At 37.1% G+C, this 14570-nt stretch overlaps 1 protein-coding gene across 1 annotated transcript in view; it reads right to left on the bottom strand.

Moving 5' to 3' along the window:
- The window catches only part of FBN2 (fibrillin 2), a 231966-nt gene that overhangs the window by 27398 nt on the left and 189998 nt on the right, over positions 1-14570 (bottom strand). Inside the window, exons 42-49 of the mRNA XM_004279867.3 lie at positions 10829-10897; positions 9817-9942; positions 9510-9635; positions 7570-7695; positions 5654-5770; positions 4010-4138; positions 3478-3597; positions 546-671 (exon numbers count right to left, since the gene is read on the bottom strand). Of these exons, the coding sequence (XP_004279915.1) occupies positions 546-671; positions 3478-3597; positions 4010-4138; positions 5654-5770; positions 7570-7695; positions 9510-9635; positions 9817-9942; positions 10829-10897 (939 nt within the window). The remainder of the gene's footprint in view (positions 1-545; positions 672-3477; positions 3598-4009; positions 4139-5653; positions 5771-7569; positions 7696-9509; positions 9636-9816; positions 9943-10828; positions 10898-14570) is intronic.

Raw genomic sequence — 14570 nt, 5'->3', positions numbered from 1 at the left:
ATTAGCAGTTAAAAGATAGGTCTGGAAATCCTCAATTGCTGATTAACACTTGCCAGTTTAAACTGACCGCTCTGTAAAACTATATTTAATTATTTACAATATTTACAATATTTTAATAATGTGCTTAGGAAATGTGACAAATTATGCTCAATATTAAAATAATTTCCATGTCTTTTTTTCCCCCACTGTTACATTATAGCCTAACAAAATCAATCTAGGTAATTTTCAGTAAGTTACATCATATCAGAAGCAACTCCTCACCAATGTACAAAACATCTATGCCAACAACAGAATGAAAATGATGAAACAAGATAACAATTTTTCTTTTAGCATGAAGTTTTTTTAAAATGTAGAAACAGAGCCAATAATTCAAAGTGCCTTAAAAATTGTCCAGTGCATATACATCTGAGACCTACATTTTAAACTTACAGATGATGTATTTGCCAGAGACATATATTTTTAGTGACAAACACTGAATCATGGCTTACTGTCTAGCTTTGAAGTTTAAGGGCCAATTATGACAGAGAAGCCATTTCAAAACTTACCGAAGCATCTCCGTCCATTATCAGACAATACAAAACCAGGGGGACAGATGCACTGGAAGCCCCCAGGAGTATTGGTGCAGGAACCGAAAAGACAGATGTTGGGATCTTCATCACATTCATTTATATCTGCAGAAGAGCAGGATAATTTATTGATTGAATCAAATCAAAACATTGTTCAATATTTGAAAATAAATAATTTGTCCACACTCTAACAGTTCACTAGCCATTGGATATTTAACATGAAACAATACATTGTATTATGTATATGTTTAACTTATCTTTAAAAAATAAAGTGTTACTGCCTCAAAAGTCAAAGATTACATCCAGTTTCAATCAACCATAGCCCCAGACTCCCAAGTCGGTCTCTAGCTCTCCAGACTTGACCCCTGGGGGTGTTTTTACATCCACCTGCCTACCTGACAGGACCACTTCAATGTCTCACAGGCATCGCATCCTCAGCAATGGTCCCCTTCTATGATGCCCCTCTCAGCAATCCACACTGGGGACCTGGAATCACATTTATTCCTCTCCCTGACCTTTCAACTTTCACATGCAAGCAGCATGTGGCCTGTAATTTCTATCTCCTCTCTACATTCAAACTCAACATCATTTGCCGCCTGGATTATTGCAAATCTCCCAGCTGGACTGCTGCATCTCCTTCTCTCCTCTTCACACTGCCACCAGGGCTGGTTTTCTAAAACACACACCTATTTTGAAAATCTGTGCCTGTGGAACTAGGGGAACTCAGACATGTGTTGAGAATTTTATCATTTCCACCTGACCCCAGAATGGTTCCTTAAAATATACAAGGATTCCTTACCAGCGATGTTCGGCCTTTTTTCATTGGAAGTGCTTATTTAATGGGTTATTTTAACTAAATGAATAAACATTACACAATTTCAGGCACATTAGAACATAAGCTCCATGAGGACTTATGTGATGTGTCTCTTACGTGATGTGTCCGTCTGTCTGGATCACTGCTGCACCCTCAGCTTAGTCTAGCACAGTGTCTGGCACATTCTACATTCTCAATTTGTATTTGCAGAATTTTAATGAGTGAGTCGCACCACATCGTTTCTAAATCAACCTGCAGTGCTCCATACTGCCTGCAGCACTGAGTGCAATCTTCTGAGCTGGCCAATCGATGCCCCTTACCACGTCTGTGCTGCCCCTCTTTTCAAAATGCCTCTCTGTTCCATTTCCTTCTTTGATAAGTAAATTTCTATCCAACATTTCAGAGACACCTCAAATGTCACCAATCCTTTGTGACAGGCTTCCTGACATGCCATCCTCTCACCACCACCATCATTACTCACAGCCTCCTACTGTGATCCCACATCCTGAACAGATCCCAGTACAGTGTCCGTCATGCTGAATTGTAAGGATATCTTTACAAAACGGGGTTTCTTACGAAATATGTCTTTTCTCTTAGGCAGTAAGTTACCTGTAGGAAAAAAACTTCCTTTTTGCGTTTCCAGCACCTAAAAGATGCTGTGTCCACTGTAATGTCCACTGAATGTCAGGATGGATTTGTGTGTGTGTGTGTGTGTGTGTGTGTGTGTGTGTGAGTGTACATATAGTCACGTTAGAAAGCATTTCATCTAGGAAAATTGGTAGAAGAGATTCTATTGATAGGATGAAGGAAATATTCTTACAGTGAAGTAAGTCAGTTAAAAACCCATTCTTACGACATGTGAAATAGTGATGTTGTTTATCAGTGGATAAAGAAATACTCCTGAGGTTTAAAAATATGTAAGTGAATCATAGATTTTTTTCACTAAGAAAAAAGGTAGCTAAGTCTTTCTGATACAAAGAGACATATGCATTTCTATTTCCTCCTTATGGCTGACACACTGCTGCTATCCTTGCTCCATAAAGAGATGAATCACAGGGATGTTGAAGAATTGAGATTAAATATAAACAAAGAAAATGAAAGAAAGGATCTTAAACTTTTCAAGAAAGTTTTTGCTAAGATGCTTCTAGTATTATTATTGATTATTTTTAAGTATTAAAAACACTAGACAATCTTACAAGGAACTATACAAATCAGACAAAAAAGGGACAAGATATAAACACCAAATTGGAATGACTAGGGATACCTATTATTTGTAATTATATGGTCTGAAAAGAAATTAAATTTAACTAAGTGAACTGTTTCCTTCAGTTCCATCTATATAAGTCCCTTGAGTGTGAACAGTAGAGCTACTTAGAATTTTTTTAAGAAACTGGGTAACTCAAAGGCAAAAAAACTCTTAACAATCATTTCACGTTAGAAGAACCACACTAAGATGCTGGTGCTTCTGAATTTCAACAAAACTGTTAAAAATAATTTGTACAAAAGTGAAATAAAGTAACTGTAAAAAGGTCGGTCTTCATCATGTCCACCAGGCAATTCTGGGACCCACTTTTGATGTGGTTACAGTGTTCTTGTACACTGGGAGAGTTTCCGCAGAAAAACATCTGTTCTGACAAATGGATTAATATTTTCTGTTTTGACATGTGGCCTTCCCAGGGAAAAAAATGTTTCAACAGCATTGTCAAGATTTTCTGCTTCACATTTCTAGAACTCCAGACACCTTTAATAGCTGTTTTAAAATTGGTTGCCAAAGATTACAATTTTTGTAGACACTCTTTAAATTCAGTAGAAAGTCTCTGTTGACATTTGGAAAAAAGCTTAGAATGCACTGAAAATTCTTTGACTAGTATGAGATTTCTGTTAATGAAAAATCCCACATCCTTAAATTCTTTATTCCCACCACTCCACCTTCAAATCATTTCTGATGGTTCAATAAAACAGATGTAGGCAGCTATATGTTTAATTCCTCGGGTCAGCATGCTTACAGTGGTTTGGATTTAATATATTTCCACAGAGTCTATACCAGGTCTTATTATACTAAACAGCTCATGGACTCAAAATAAACGTTAGCCTTACCGATGCAGTTCTCGCTTTTTACTTCATACCCTGGGGGACAGATGCATCTGAAGGATCCCTCCAAATTCTGACAGGTGCCAGGAGAGCAAGAGCCAGGAAGGGCAACACACTCATTAGTATCTTTAAAGAGAAACACGAAAAAAATGATTTAAAGATGAGACGATTGTTGCCAAAGGATATTAACATGAATTCAACTCAGGCTTTCTGATCTACCACGTCACTCTGGGCAAATATGCCCTTAGAGACTTTTGACATATTGAGTATTACTCATTTGGCAAGAGGCTAATTTTCCTTTGTCTACGTTTATTGAGACACGGATAGCCTGAAGCTCTATCCCAATAAAAACACTGCATACGAGTCATTCCCAACTGTTGGCTTATACCTTTTACCAAAATTTCCCATGAAATTTATCTTGGTCATGTAATCAGATGACCAAATGAAATGCAAATGTGTCCCGAAGTTGGTGTGGGGGGGAATCACATCATTATTTTACAAAACAAAACAACATAAAGACTGCTTATTATGTACATACCTATACAGTTCTTGCCATCTGGAGTAAGTTCATAGCCTTCATTACATAAACACTTGAAGGAGCCAATTTCATTAAAACACCGTCCATTTCTGCACACCTGACCAAAAAAGGAACTGCACTCATCTACATCTGTAAGCAAACAGGAGTTAGCTTTTCAGAGAGAGCTCTTAACACATATTCTGTCACAAGTTGCAACTTAAAAACATATTCATTGGTAGACATTTACAAAACCCTACATTACAATTCCTCATCAACACAAAGAAAAATGGCTCATATCATAAGGATCAGGTGACTAGTAAGGTCACACAGATCTCTCCTGTAGGCTTAAGGTGAAGCTTCCCATGCTTTCCAATTGAAATATAGTTCTCATCCTGGAGGTAAGAGGATACACGGATTTAACTGGACCAGTCTGCAGGTAACTTTACCTGGAGGTAAGCTGACTATATTCAAAGGACAAATAATGAAGCATATCAAAAATACAGAAAAATCAATTATATGAAAAACACTCTAGAATTGCTGAAACGTTTTTCTGTCAATTGGAAAAAGAAGTTCTTAAGTGGTAGGTTTTCAGTTAAGCTTAGGGTTGATCCCGTTTGAGTAATTTTTTAGTTTGTTTGCAGATTATACTTTGATCAGAGCCATATTTGTATCTTTCATTCTCCCTGGCTGTACAAAGGGTCTGAGAAACTACAGACAAGAAGGTGGTTCAATAAAGTGTCTAGTTAGCTCTAAATTTTTTCACCGTTGCAGAATTTTATAAAATAAAGAATGCTGAGAGGAATATATATTGGATTAAATTAGGAGGTGGGTTTGAGCTGTGATGGTTCCATTAAGGTAGAAGGCCTGAGTTACTTTCACATACCTTACAGGATAATGTGAATTAAGAGATGTTATGTAGTAAAGCACCAGTATAGTGTCTGGCACATGGTAAATGAAATATTGTCAGTGTTTGTTGTCATATCTTTTACTATCTTCTCCAGCAACTACAGGACCCCCTCCTCCTCCTTCAGTCACTTTCAATTTTTATTTCAATCACTGTCTGTTAGAGGCAAAGGCTAAAATTCTGTGCCATGTAGAGAAGACAGTTTTATTTTCCACTGAAAGTTTACAGTTGTTCACAGAGATTAAATAGGTTTCTGAGGGCTGATCTGGAAACCTAGACACCACGCACTCATTCTGTGGGAAGAGGCATCCCTTGCTTCAAAAGCTGACGGAAAATAAAATTTCAAAACACAACAGGGTTTTCAGTTGTAGATTGTCAGTGTTTGAATGTAAATCAAGAATGGATTTTATGAAATATGAAATAATAACACTGAAACCATAACAGGTCTAACTTTGATCCCATCTAAGGGGTAAAAATAACCCCAAACCATAAATCAGTCCCAATATATTTACTATCATCTGCATGGCCTTTTCCCTTGAATCGATTAGTTGATTGACATAGTATTCAACCCAGCAGATTGTCTTGTGATTATTTAAGCCATGAGTGTGACTTCAGTTAACCAGAAATTAGTTAATGATATTACATATCTTTTGCACACATGCACAATTTGAATAATAAACATATTTATTCTTTGGCTTTATTCTGTGTTTCAGGATGTTGTGTAGAAATGAAAGAGAAGCAATAAAGGACTGAGTACTTACCCAGGCAATCATTATTATGAGTGAGTTCAAAGCCTGGGTAGCAGAGACAGTTATAGGATCCAACGGTGTTTTTACAAGTTCCATTTCCACATGGATGCCGCTCACATTCATCAACATCTACAAAGAAACACTGGCTCAAAGGAATTCAATTTTTTACTAGAAAAACGTAGCCTATTAAACTTTTAGATTTTTTTTAAACTACTGGCTTACTTAGATTTTCCTCATTCAATACTAAGAACCCACATTTATTTAAGGAAAGTAAATATGAGGTAGAGCTAACTCAGAAGTAGAAAATTATAGGAAAAAGTGCCACTTAATGACTTACAGGAACATATATGACTCAGAAAAGAACTGGACTAATAAGCCAGCAACTATCTCCTTAGTAAGAGGTTTTAATGAATAGGTTCGCTTGTCAATTGTAAGGAAATCAATCTTTTGAAACACTAGAACAATTTGTTCTATTAAGCATTATAAATGCTCCCCCAGAAATTTTCATATCTTAATGTGATCAGCACAACAAAGGTAAACTGTGATTTCCTAAATTTTATGAATTAGTGGAATCTAAATTGAAGAAGTCTATTAGAGTTCAATTGTTATTAGCCTTTGAAAAAATGGAATTAATATTGAAAGGTCATGGCATATAAGAGAGGAGACGCTAGACTATGAATTCCAGGATGCTGAAAAAAAAAGAGGGTATTACTGTTCCTTAGGAAGGAAGCTTTGTTTAAGAGAGGTATTACCAAGGAGTCTAGCTGACTTTCATCATGGATGAATTGTTAGGACCAAGGACAGATTTTCACCATATGAATTTCTGAACCATATATCTCAGGGGTTTTTCTTAGCAAATCATATCCTCCCTCTCAGAGAAAACAGCCAGGAGAAGCATATATAAGCAAGCAATCTCAGAAAGTTCATGCAAGTAGGGCCGCATCCTCCGTGTGTCCTTTGCACAAGCACTCCCTAGAGAATTTTTCCTAGGACCATGGGAAATGTCTGCAGGGGAGTTCTTAGGAGGCACTGCAAGAATGGAGACGTTCTCCAGGTGGTCCTCATGTATGGATACGCCATAAAGGAAACTAGTTCTGCCGTTCTGCTGTACTGAAATCTGACCTTACGATTCACAAAGATAGTATCCTAAATACCAAAAGAGTAGATGCACTTTAGCTTTTTCTAAACTGAGAACATGATAATTATAAATAGCCAACTTTTAAATTTAATTTTCCTCCTTCAAGCGCAAAGTGCTTCAGTGGAGATGAGCCAGTGGCTGACATCAGCTTTAAGTAGTTAAGCTGAGTTCCAAGGTGTCCAGCCCATCTGCTTTTGAAATCTTATTAATCATCAGCTCAGCAAGTACTTACTGAACACAATTATTGCTTAACTAACTGTACTTTAGCTACTGGGGCTTTTCAAAGTTCTGCTATCTTTGCTTCTAAAAACTGTTTGTAAGAGTTAAAAAGCAAAACAAGTAGATAAATCTCATGTATTCAATGATTCGGGTGAAAGAAGCATATGTACGTATGTGTGTGTTTATATATTCATTTCAAAACTGTCACTCTGCTACTACTCCCTTGTATTCTTGCATTCCAAAAGGCTTTCTTGAGTGGGAAAAGAGAGGGGTAAATGGGCAGCTGGTACCGTGGTGATCTCTACGTAACCCTGAGTGTCCCAGAGCTCAGGTTAATAAGCATGTGAAAGTCACCTAGGGAAAAAGGCCGTAAACACTGAACCCAAGAACATATTATGGTGTGTCCTGCTTGCAATTTTTACATTGAATAAAACCATAAACAGTTTCACATAGCTCATTTTTTGTAAGACTGACAGAGACTTGGTAGTTACTGTGGCGAATGACCAAACTGTAATCTCTTCTGGAGTCTCAGCTCCACGTCACCCCCTGAAACTAATGTCCTCCTTCTTACCCATGCACATCGTCTGGTCCTGAGAAGCCTTAAAGCCGTTGTGGCAGATACACTGGTAGCTTCCTTGTAAATCCACACACAGGCCATGACTGCAAACATTAGGAATTTCTAAACATTCGTTGCGATCTAGCACAAAAAATAAAACACATGTTGTACATATCTGATCTTTATTAAGATTCCTTCATTTTTTTCCACAGGCGCTGTTTCTATAATCTGCTATTAATTATTACAGACAGTCTGAAAATGAACCATAACAACAGCTGAATCAAAATAAGGAAGGCTTTAAAAGTATCCAAACCTCTTTTCAAAAAATTTTAAATCATGCAATTTTTACATGCTGATTGGTATCTCAAGGACATTATTTTATTTTAGGTCCAATTCCAGGAAAATCCATTGAGAGACCTCTTCTTTTCCTAACAAAAGAATCTAAAAGATATGGTGAAATAGGTTCAATATGAATGAATAGATTTACTTAGAAAATCTTTCCAAATTATCTTTTTTTAAGTGGAGTATAATTGTTTTACAGTGTTGTATTAGTTTCTGCTGTACAGCAAAGTGAATCAGCCACATGTATACATATATCCCCTCTTCCTTGGATTTCCTTCCCATTTAGGTCACCACAGAGCATTGAGTAGAGTTCCCTGTGCTATACAGTCTGTTCTCATTACTTATCTATTTTGTACATAGTAGTGTATATATGTCGATCCCAATCTCCCAATCCATTCTATCCTCCCTTCCCCCCTTGGTCTCTATGTCTGTGCCTCTATTTCTACTTTGCAAATAGGTTCATCTATACCATTTTCTAGATTCCACATACATGTCCTAATAAAAATAACCAAGAGATCACTGAAAAACTCAAAGAGGAAATAAAAAAATACCTAGAAACAAATGACAATGAAAACACAACGACCCAAAACCTATGGGAGGCAGCAAAACCAGTTCTAAGAGAGAAGTTTATAGCAATACAATCTTACCTCAATAAACAAGAAAAATCTCAAATAAACAACCTAACCTTACACGTAAAGCAACTAGAAAAAGAAGGACAAACAAAACCCAAAGTCAGTAGAAGGAAAGAAATAATAAAGATCAAAGCAGAAATAAATGAAATAGAAATGAAGAAAACAATAGCAAAGATTAATGAAACTGAAAGCTGATTCCTTGAGAAGATAAAATGGATAAACCTTTAGCCAGACTCATTGAGAAAAAAAGGGAAAGGACTCAAATCAATAAAATTAGAAATGAAAAAGGAGAAGTTACAACTGACACAGCAGAAATACAAAGGATCATGAGAGAATACTACAAGCAACTCTATGCCAATAAAATGGACAACCTGGAAGAAATGGACAAATTCTTAGAAAGGTACAACTTTCCAAGACTGAACCAGGAAGAAACAGAAAATATGAACAGACCAATCACAAGCACTGAAATTGAAACTGTGATTAAAAATCTTCCAACAGGGCTTCCCTGGTGGTGCAGTGGTTGAGAGTCCGCCTGCCGATGCAGGGGACACAGGTTCATGCCCCGGTCTGGGAAGATCCCACATGCCGTGGAGTGGCTGGGCCTGTGAGCCATGGCCACTGAGCCTGCGCGTCTGGAGCCTGTGCTCCGCAATGGGAGAGGCCACAACAGTGAGAGGCCCGCGTACAACAACAACAACAAAAAATCTTCCAACGAACAAAAGTCCAGGACCAGATGGCTTCACAGGCGGATTCTATCAAACATTTAGAGAAGAGTTAACACCTATCCTTCTCAAACTCTTCCAAAAAATTGCAGAGGGAGGAACACACTCCATCTCATTCTACGAGGCCACCATCATCCTGATACCAAAACCAGACAAAGAAAATACCTTTTTTGATAGGAAAGCATGGACAGTTTTTCAGTGCAGGAAGAGTAAAGAACATTGTGCTCAGTGTCAAAGAACAAGTCATTCTCTTTCTTACCTACACAGGCTCCGTTGGGTGAAAGTTTGAAACCTGCAGCGCACTCACAGCGGTAGCTGCCGGGACTGTTGATGCAGTCGGCATTTCGCTGGCAGAGGTTATCACCGTTGCTGCACTCATCAATATCTGAAAGAGCAACAATTCCGTTTTTAAAACTTCATTATTGCATCAGTATTATATTCACTTAACCAATTTGGTGATCAACTCCCAAATGCTATAGAAGAAACAGTAAAAATCAGAAAACTGTCTAAAAACCAGTTATGTCTGCCAAACTTTTTTGGATAAGGTCACACATCATTCAGATTACCTTCACAGACCAGGAGCAGGTCATTGTAGCTGAATCCCGTAGGGCATTCACAACGGAAACTGCCAATCTGGTTAATACACACACCGTTTGCACAAATGCCTGGAATCTCTTTACATTCATCAATGTCTGCAATTGAACAGATGTGATCAAATATACAGGGTTCTGCTTAATGTATTCACCATAAAACCTTGAATAATACTATGTGTACACTGGAGTGAAAACACACAGTGTCACAAAAATCAATTCTATACAAGTATGAATGATTTTGTGGTTTATGAAAGCATACAGACCATAAGATATTATATCCTTTGAACAGTGATGAAAAAAAATGAAGCAGCTGATCAAATATACCAAGTGATATTAGTGTCAATATAGCAAATGAATTTCCTAGGGAATCAAGCTTCCTCTTAAGTTACATGTCAGGCTCCCCAGACTGCTATCAGCCATCTGATAAAGCCAGCTATGTTTTTTTAATTTTATGTCCTTTGTTATACATGAATTGATAATGGACACTTAAAATTATATTGTTTATTTAATCTTTGCAGAAGAAAAGTAGATTGTGCAACAGAAAGTACATTCAGGAGGAAGTGATTTATATAATTAATAATTCTGCAAATTCGTAAGTAGATTGGGAGAAAGGAATACTGTAAAAATACACCCAAAACTTAAACGTATACTTATGAAAAAACAGATGGTAAAGGTTAAAATAAAGTGGATTATTTAGAGTCATGTAATACAATATTCATGAAGAGGAAAACTAAAGTTTCAGCTTGATATGTATGAAATCTTGAGATAGTCACATAACTATCATAACTCAATCACCAGACTATGTTGATGGACTAATCCCACTGTTAAAACTTGGTTAGAGGCTCTAAACATGTTATTTCTTTCTTGTCTAACTATATTAGATCCAAATACAGATTATTATCTTTTATGGTACTTTAAAAACACTGAACAAATTTTTACAAAATGCTACATGTATTAAAATAAACATAATTTAGTAAAAACTCACCAACAGCTTTTCCAGTGTGAATGTCAAAGGTGAATCCAGGAATATTTCCACATATAGTTTTAAAGTCAGCTTTAAAATATAAACACAGCAAATGCCCTCTTAAAATTCTCAAACTCCTTCAAAATAACATTTTACATAGTATTACTTTTACTGACAGATGTATTTTATATTATTCACAATGAGACATTTTAATTTCAATTATATTTATTTGATAACAATGCCAGCTTCTGCAAGAAGTGAATCTAGGCACACTTTATCATTATTATTATTGCTATTCTTATTATTATCATCATTAACTTTTTACTGCTCGATATTAGAAGTAAATCATTATGAGATTCAAAACATCTACTTTAGGCATTTAAATTCTTTGTATTTGGATATGGAGGGCTTTAAAAATGACCCGATTTACATAGATTGAAAAACCAGGTTAGTGTACCAATTTAAAAAGGGATTAGAATTGCACAAAGGCATAGGCATGCAAAAATAATTCTGTAGTGGTGAAACATGTTAACAATGAGTAATGAATGAGACATGAATTATGTCTTTTTTTAACATAAATGTCTATTTGTTGGAATGTGAAATTTGAGGCATCAAAAACAATGCATCGTGGAATAAAACAGAGACTATGAGAGTCACTCCACATAATTCACCAAACTAATAGTCTAATTTTTAAGAAGCATATTTCTTCTAATGCCCACTGCTACACAAATGAATAAACCTCTTGAAAACAGTATCAAGTAAACACACACTGCAGACTATATGCCAAGTGCTATCTGGGGAGGGACTTTGTCTGTTTCATCCACCAATATTCACCAAGCATCCAGAACATATAGAAAGGCACATCACAGATGCTCAATTTAATGGCTTCTAACTGCATGGCAATATGCGAACTGTAATTTGTATACATCATCTCATTTAATCATCACTATAAGGGGCTTCCCTGGTGGTGCAGTGGTTAAGACTCCATGCTCCCAGTGCGGGGGGCCTGGGTTCAATCCCTGGTCAGGGAGCTAGATCCCATATGCATGCGGCAACTAACAGTTGGCATGCCACAACTAAGGAGCCTGTGAGCTCCAACTAAGGAGCCCACCTGTTGCAACTAAGACCCAGCACAACCAAAAATAAATAAATAAATGATCGTCCTTATAACCATATCAATTAGTCACTGTCACCACTGATTTATTATCCTTATTTAGCATACGAGGAATCAGTTTCAGAAAGGATAAATAATCATGGCAGAGCTGTGATTTAAATACAGACCAGTCTATCAGACCTAAGCCCTTTACTTCCTCTCACCTAGAAAAGTAATATTTAATTCCTTTATTATCCTTATTTAGCATACGAGGAATGTTTCAGAAAGGATAAATAATCATGGCAGAGCTGTGATTTAAATACAGACCAGTCTATCAGACCTAAGCCCTTTACTTCCTCTCACCTAAAAAAGTAATATTTTATTCCCCAAACCAATGATTTTCAATTTCTAACTGGTGAAGTTTTCAAATTACAGAATTATAAAAATGTTCCTATTTGTTTTTTTTGGAATAAAACTAGGGCAAGATAGAGCTAAGAAAATCCACTTGTGCCAAAGCAATCTTAACACATTTTTGACTGGAGATGTATTACAGCCACAGGCATTAGTTTCTGCAAAAATCCCCCAGTCAATAATGTATTAAGAAAGAAGGACAGAGCTGGAGGTATTAAGATCCCTGATTTCAAACTATACTACAAAGCTACAGTCATCAAAACAGTATGGTGCTGGGCTTCCCTGGTGGCGCAGTGGTTGAGAGTCCGCCTGCCAATGCAAGGGGCATGGGTTCATGCTCCGGTCTGGGAGAATCCCATGTGCCGCGGAGCGGCTGGGCCCGTGAGCCATGGCCACTGAGCCTGCGTGTCCGGAGCCTGTACTCCGCAATGGGAGAGGCCACAGCAGTGAGAGGCCTGCATACGGCAAAAAAAATAAAAAACAAAAAACAAAAAACAGTATGGTGCTGGTACGAAAACAAACACATAAATCAATGGAACAGAATAGAGAGTCCAGAAGTAAACCCACACTTATGTGATCACTTAATTTTTGACACAGGAGCCCAGATTATACAGTGGGGAAAACACAGTCTCTTCAATAAATGGTGCTGGGAAAACTGTATAGACACTTGCAAAAGATTGAAACTGGCCACTTTCTTACACCATATAAAAAAATAAACTCAGAATAGATTAGAGACTTAAATGTAAGACTGGAAACCATAAACTCCTAGTAGAAAACATAAGCAGTATGCTCTTTGACACTGGTCTTAGCAATATTTTTTTGAATCTGTCTCCTCAGGCAAGGGAAAGAAAAGCCCTCAGGCAAGGGAAAGAAAAGCAAAAATAAACAAATGGGACTACATCAAATGAAAAACCTTTTGCACAGTGAAGGAAATCATCTACAAAATGAAAAGGCAATCTACTGAATGGGAGAAGATATTTGCAAATGATATATCCAATAAGGGGTTAATATTGAAATATACAAAGAATGGTCACAACTCAATATAAAAAATACAAACAATCTAGTTAAAAATGGGCAGAGGACTTGAACAGACATTTTTCCAAGGAAGACATACAGATGGCCAACAGACACAAGAAAAGATGCTCTATGTCAGTGATCATCAGGGAAAGGCAAGGCAAAACCACAATGAGATATCACCTCACACCTGTCAGAATGGCTATTATCAAAAAGACTACAAATAGGGCTTCCCTGGTGGCACAGTGGTTGAGAGTCTGCCTGCCGATGCAGGGGACACGGGTTTGTGCCCCGGTCCGGGAGGATCCCACATGCCACGGAGCGGCTGGGCCCGTGAGCCATGGCCGCTGAGCCTGTGCATCCGGAGCCGGTGCTCCACAACGGGAGAGGCCACAACAGTGAGAGGCCTGCGTACCGCAAAAAAAAAAAAAAAAAAAGACCACAAATAACAAGTGCTGGTGAGGATGAGGAGAAAAGGGAACCCTTGTGTACTGTTGGTGGGAATGTAAATTAGTGCAGCCACTATGGAAAACAGTATGGAGGTTTCTCAAAAAATTAAAAATAAAACTGCCATACAATTCAGCAATTCCACCCCTGAGTATTTATGGGAAGAAAACAAAACACTAACTCAAAAAGATATATACATTTTTATGTTCTCTGCAGCATTATTTACAATAGCCAAGATATGGAAGCAACCTAAGTATCAACTGATGGATGAAGTGATAAACAAGATGTGATATACTGTATGTATATATATACACACACATATATATACACAATGGAATATTACTCAGCCATAATAATGAATGAAATCTTGCCACTTTCAACAACATAGATGAATCTAGAGGGCATTTTGCTAAGTGAAATAAGTGAGACCAAGAAAGACAAGCAATGTATGACTTCACTTATATGTGGAATCTAAAAAACAAAACAAACGAACAAAACAAAACAGAAACAGAATCATAGTTATAAAGAAAAACTGGCAGTCACCAGAGGGGAAGGGAGTTGGGGGTTGGGCAAAATAGATGTGAGGGATTAAGAGGGCCAGATTTCCAGCTATAAAATAAATAAGTCACAGGAAAGTAATGTATCCATAAGGAATGGTCAATAAAATTGCAATAACTTTGTATGGGGACATATGGTTACTAGACTTATTGTGGAGATCAATCGGTAATGTATATAAATGTCAAATCACTATGTTGTAATCCTGAAAATAATATTGTATATTAATTATACTTCAATTAA

The sequence above is a fragment of the Orcinus orca genome, chromosome 3 (assembly GCF_937001465.1).
Source record: "Orcinus orca chromosome 3, mOrcOrc1.1, whole genome shotgun sequence".
NCBI lineage: Eukaryota > Metazoa > Chordata > Mammalia > Artiodactyla > Delphinidae > Orcinus > Orcinus orca.
The sequence above is the reverse complement of the archived record's forward strand: the minus strand, read 5'-3'. Positions and strand labels throughout refer to the sequence as shown.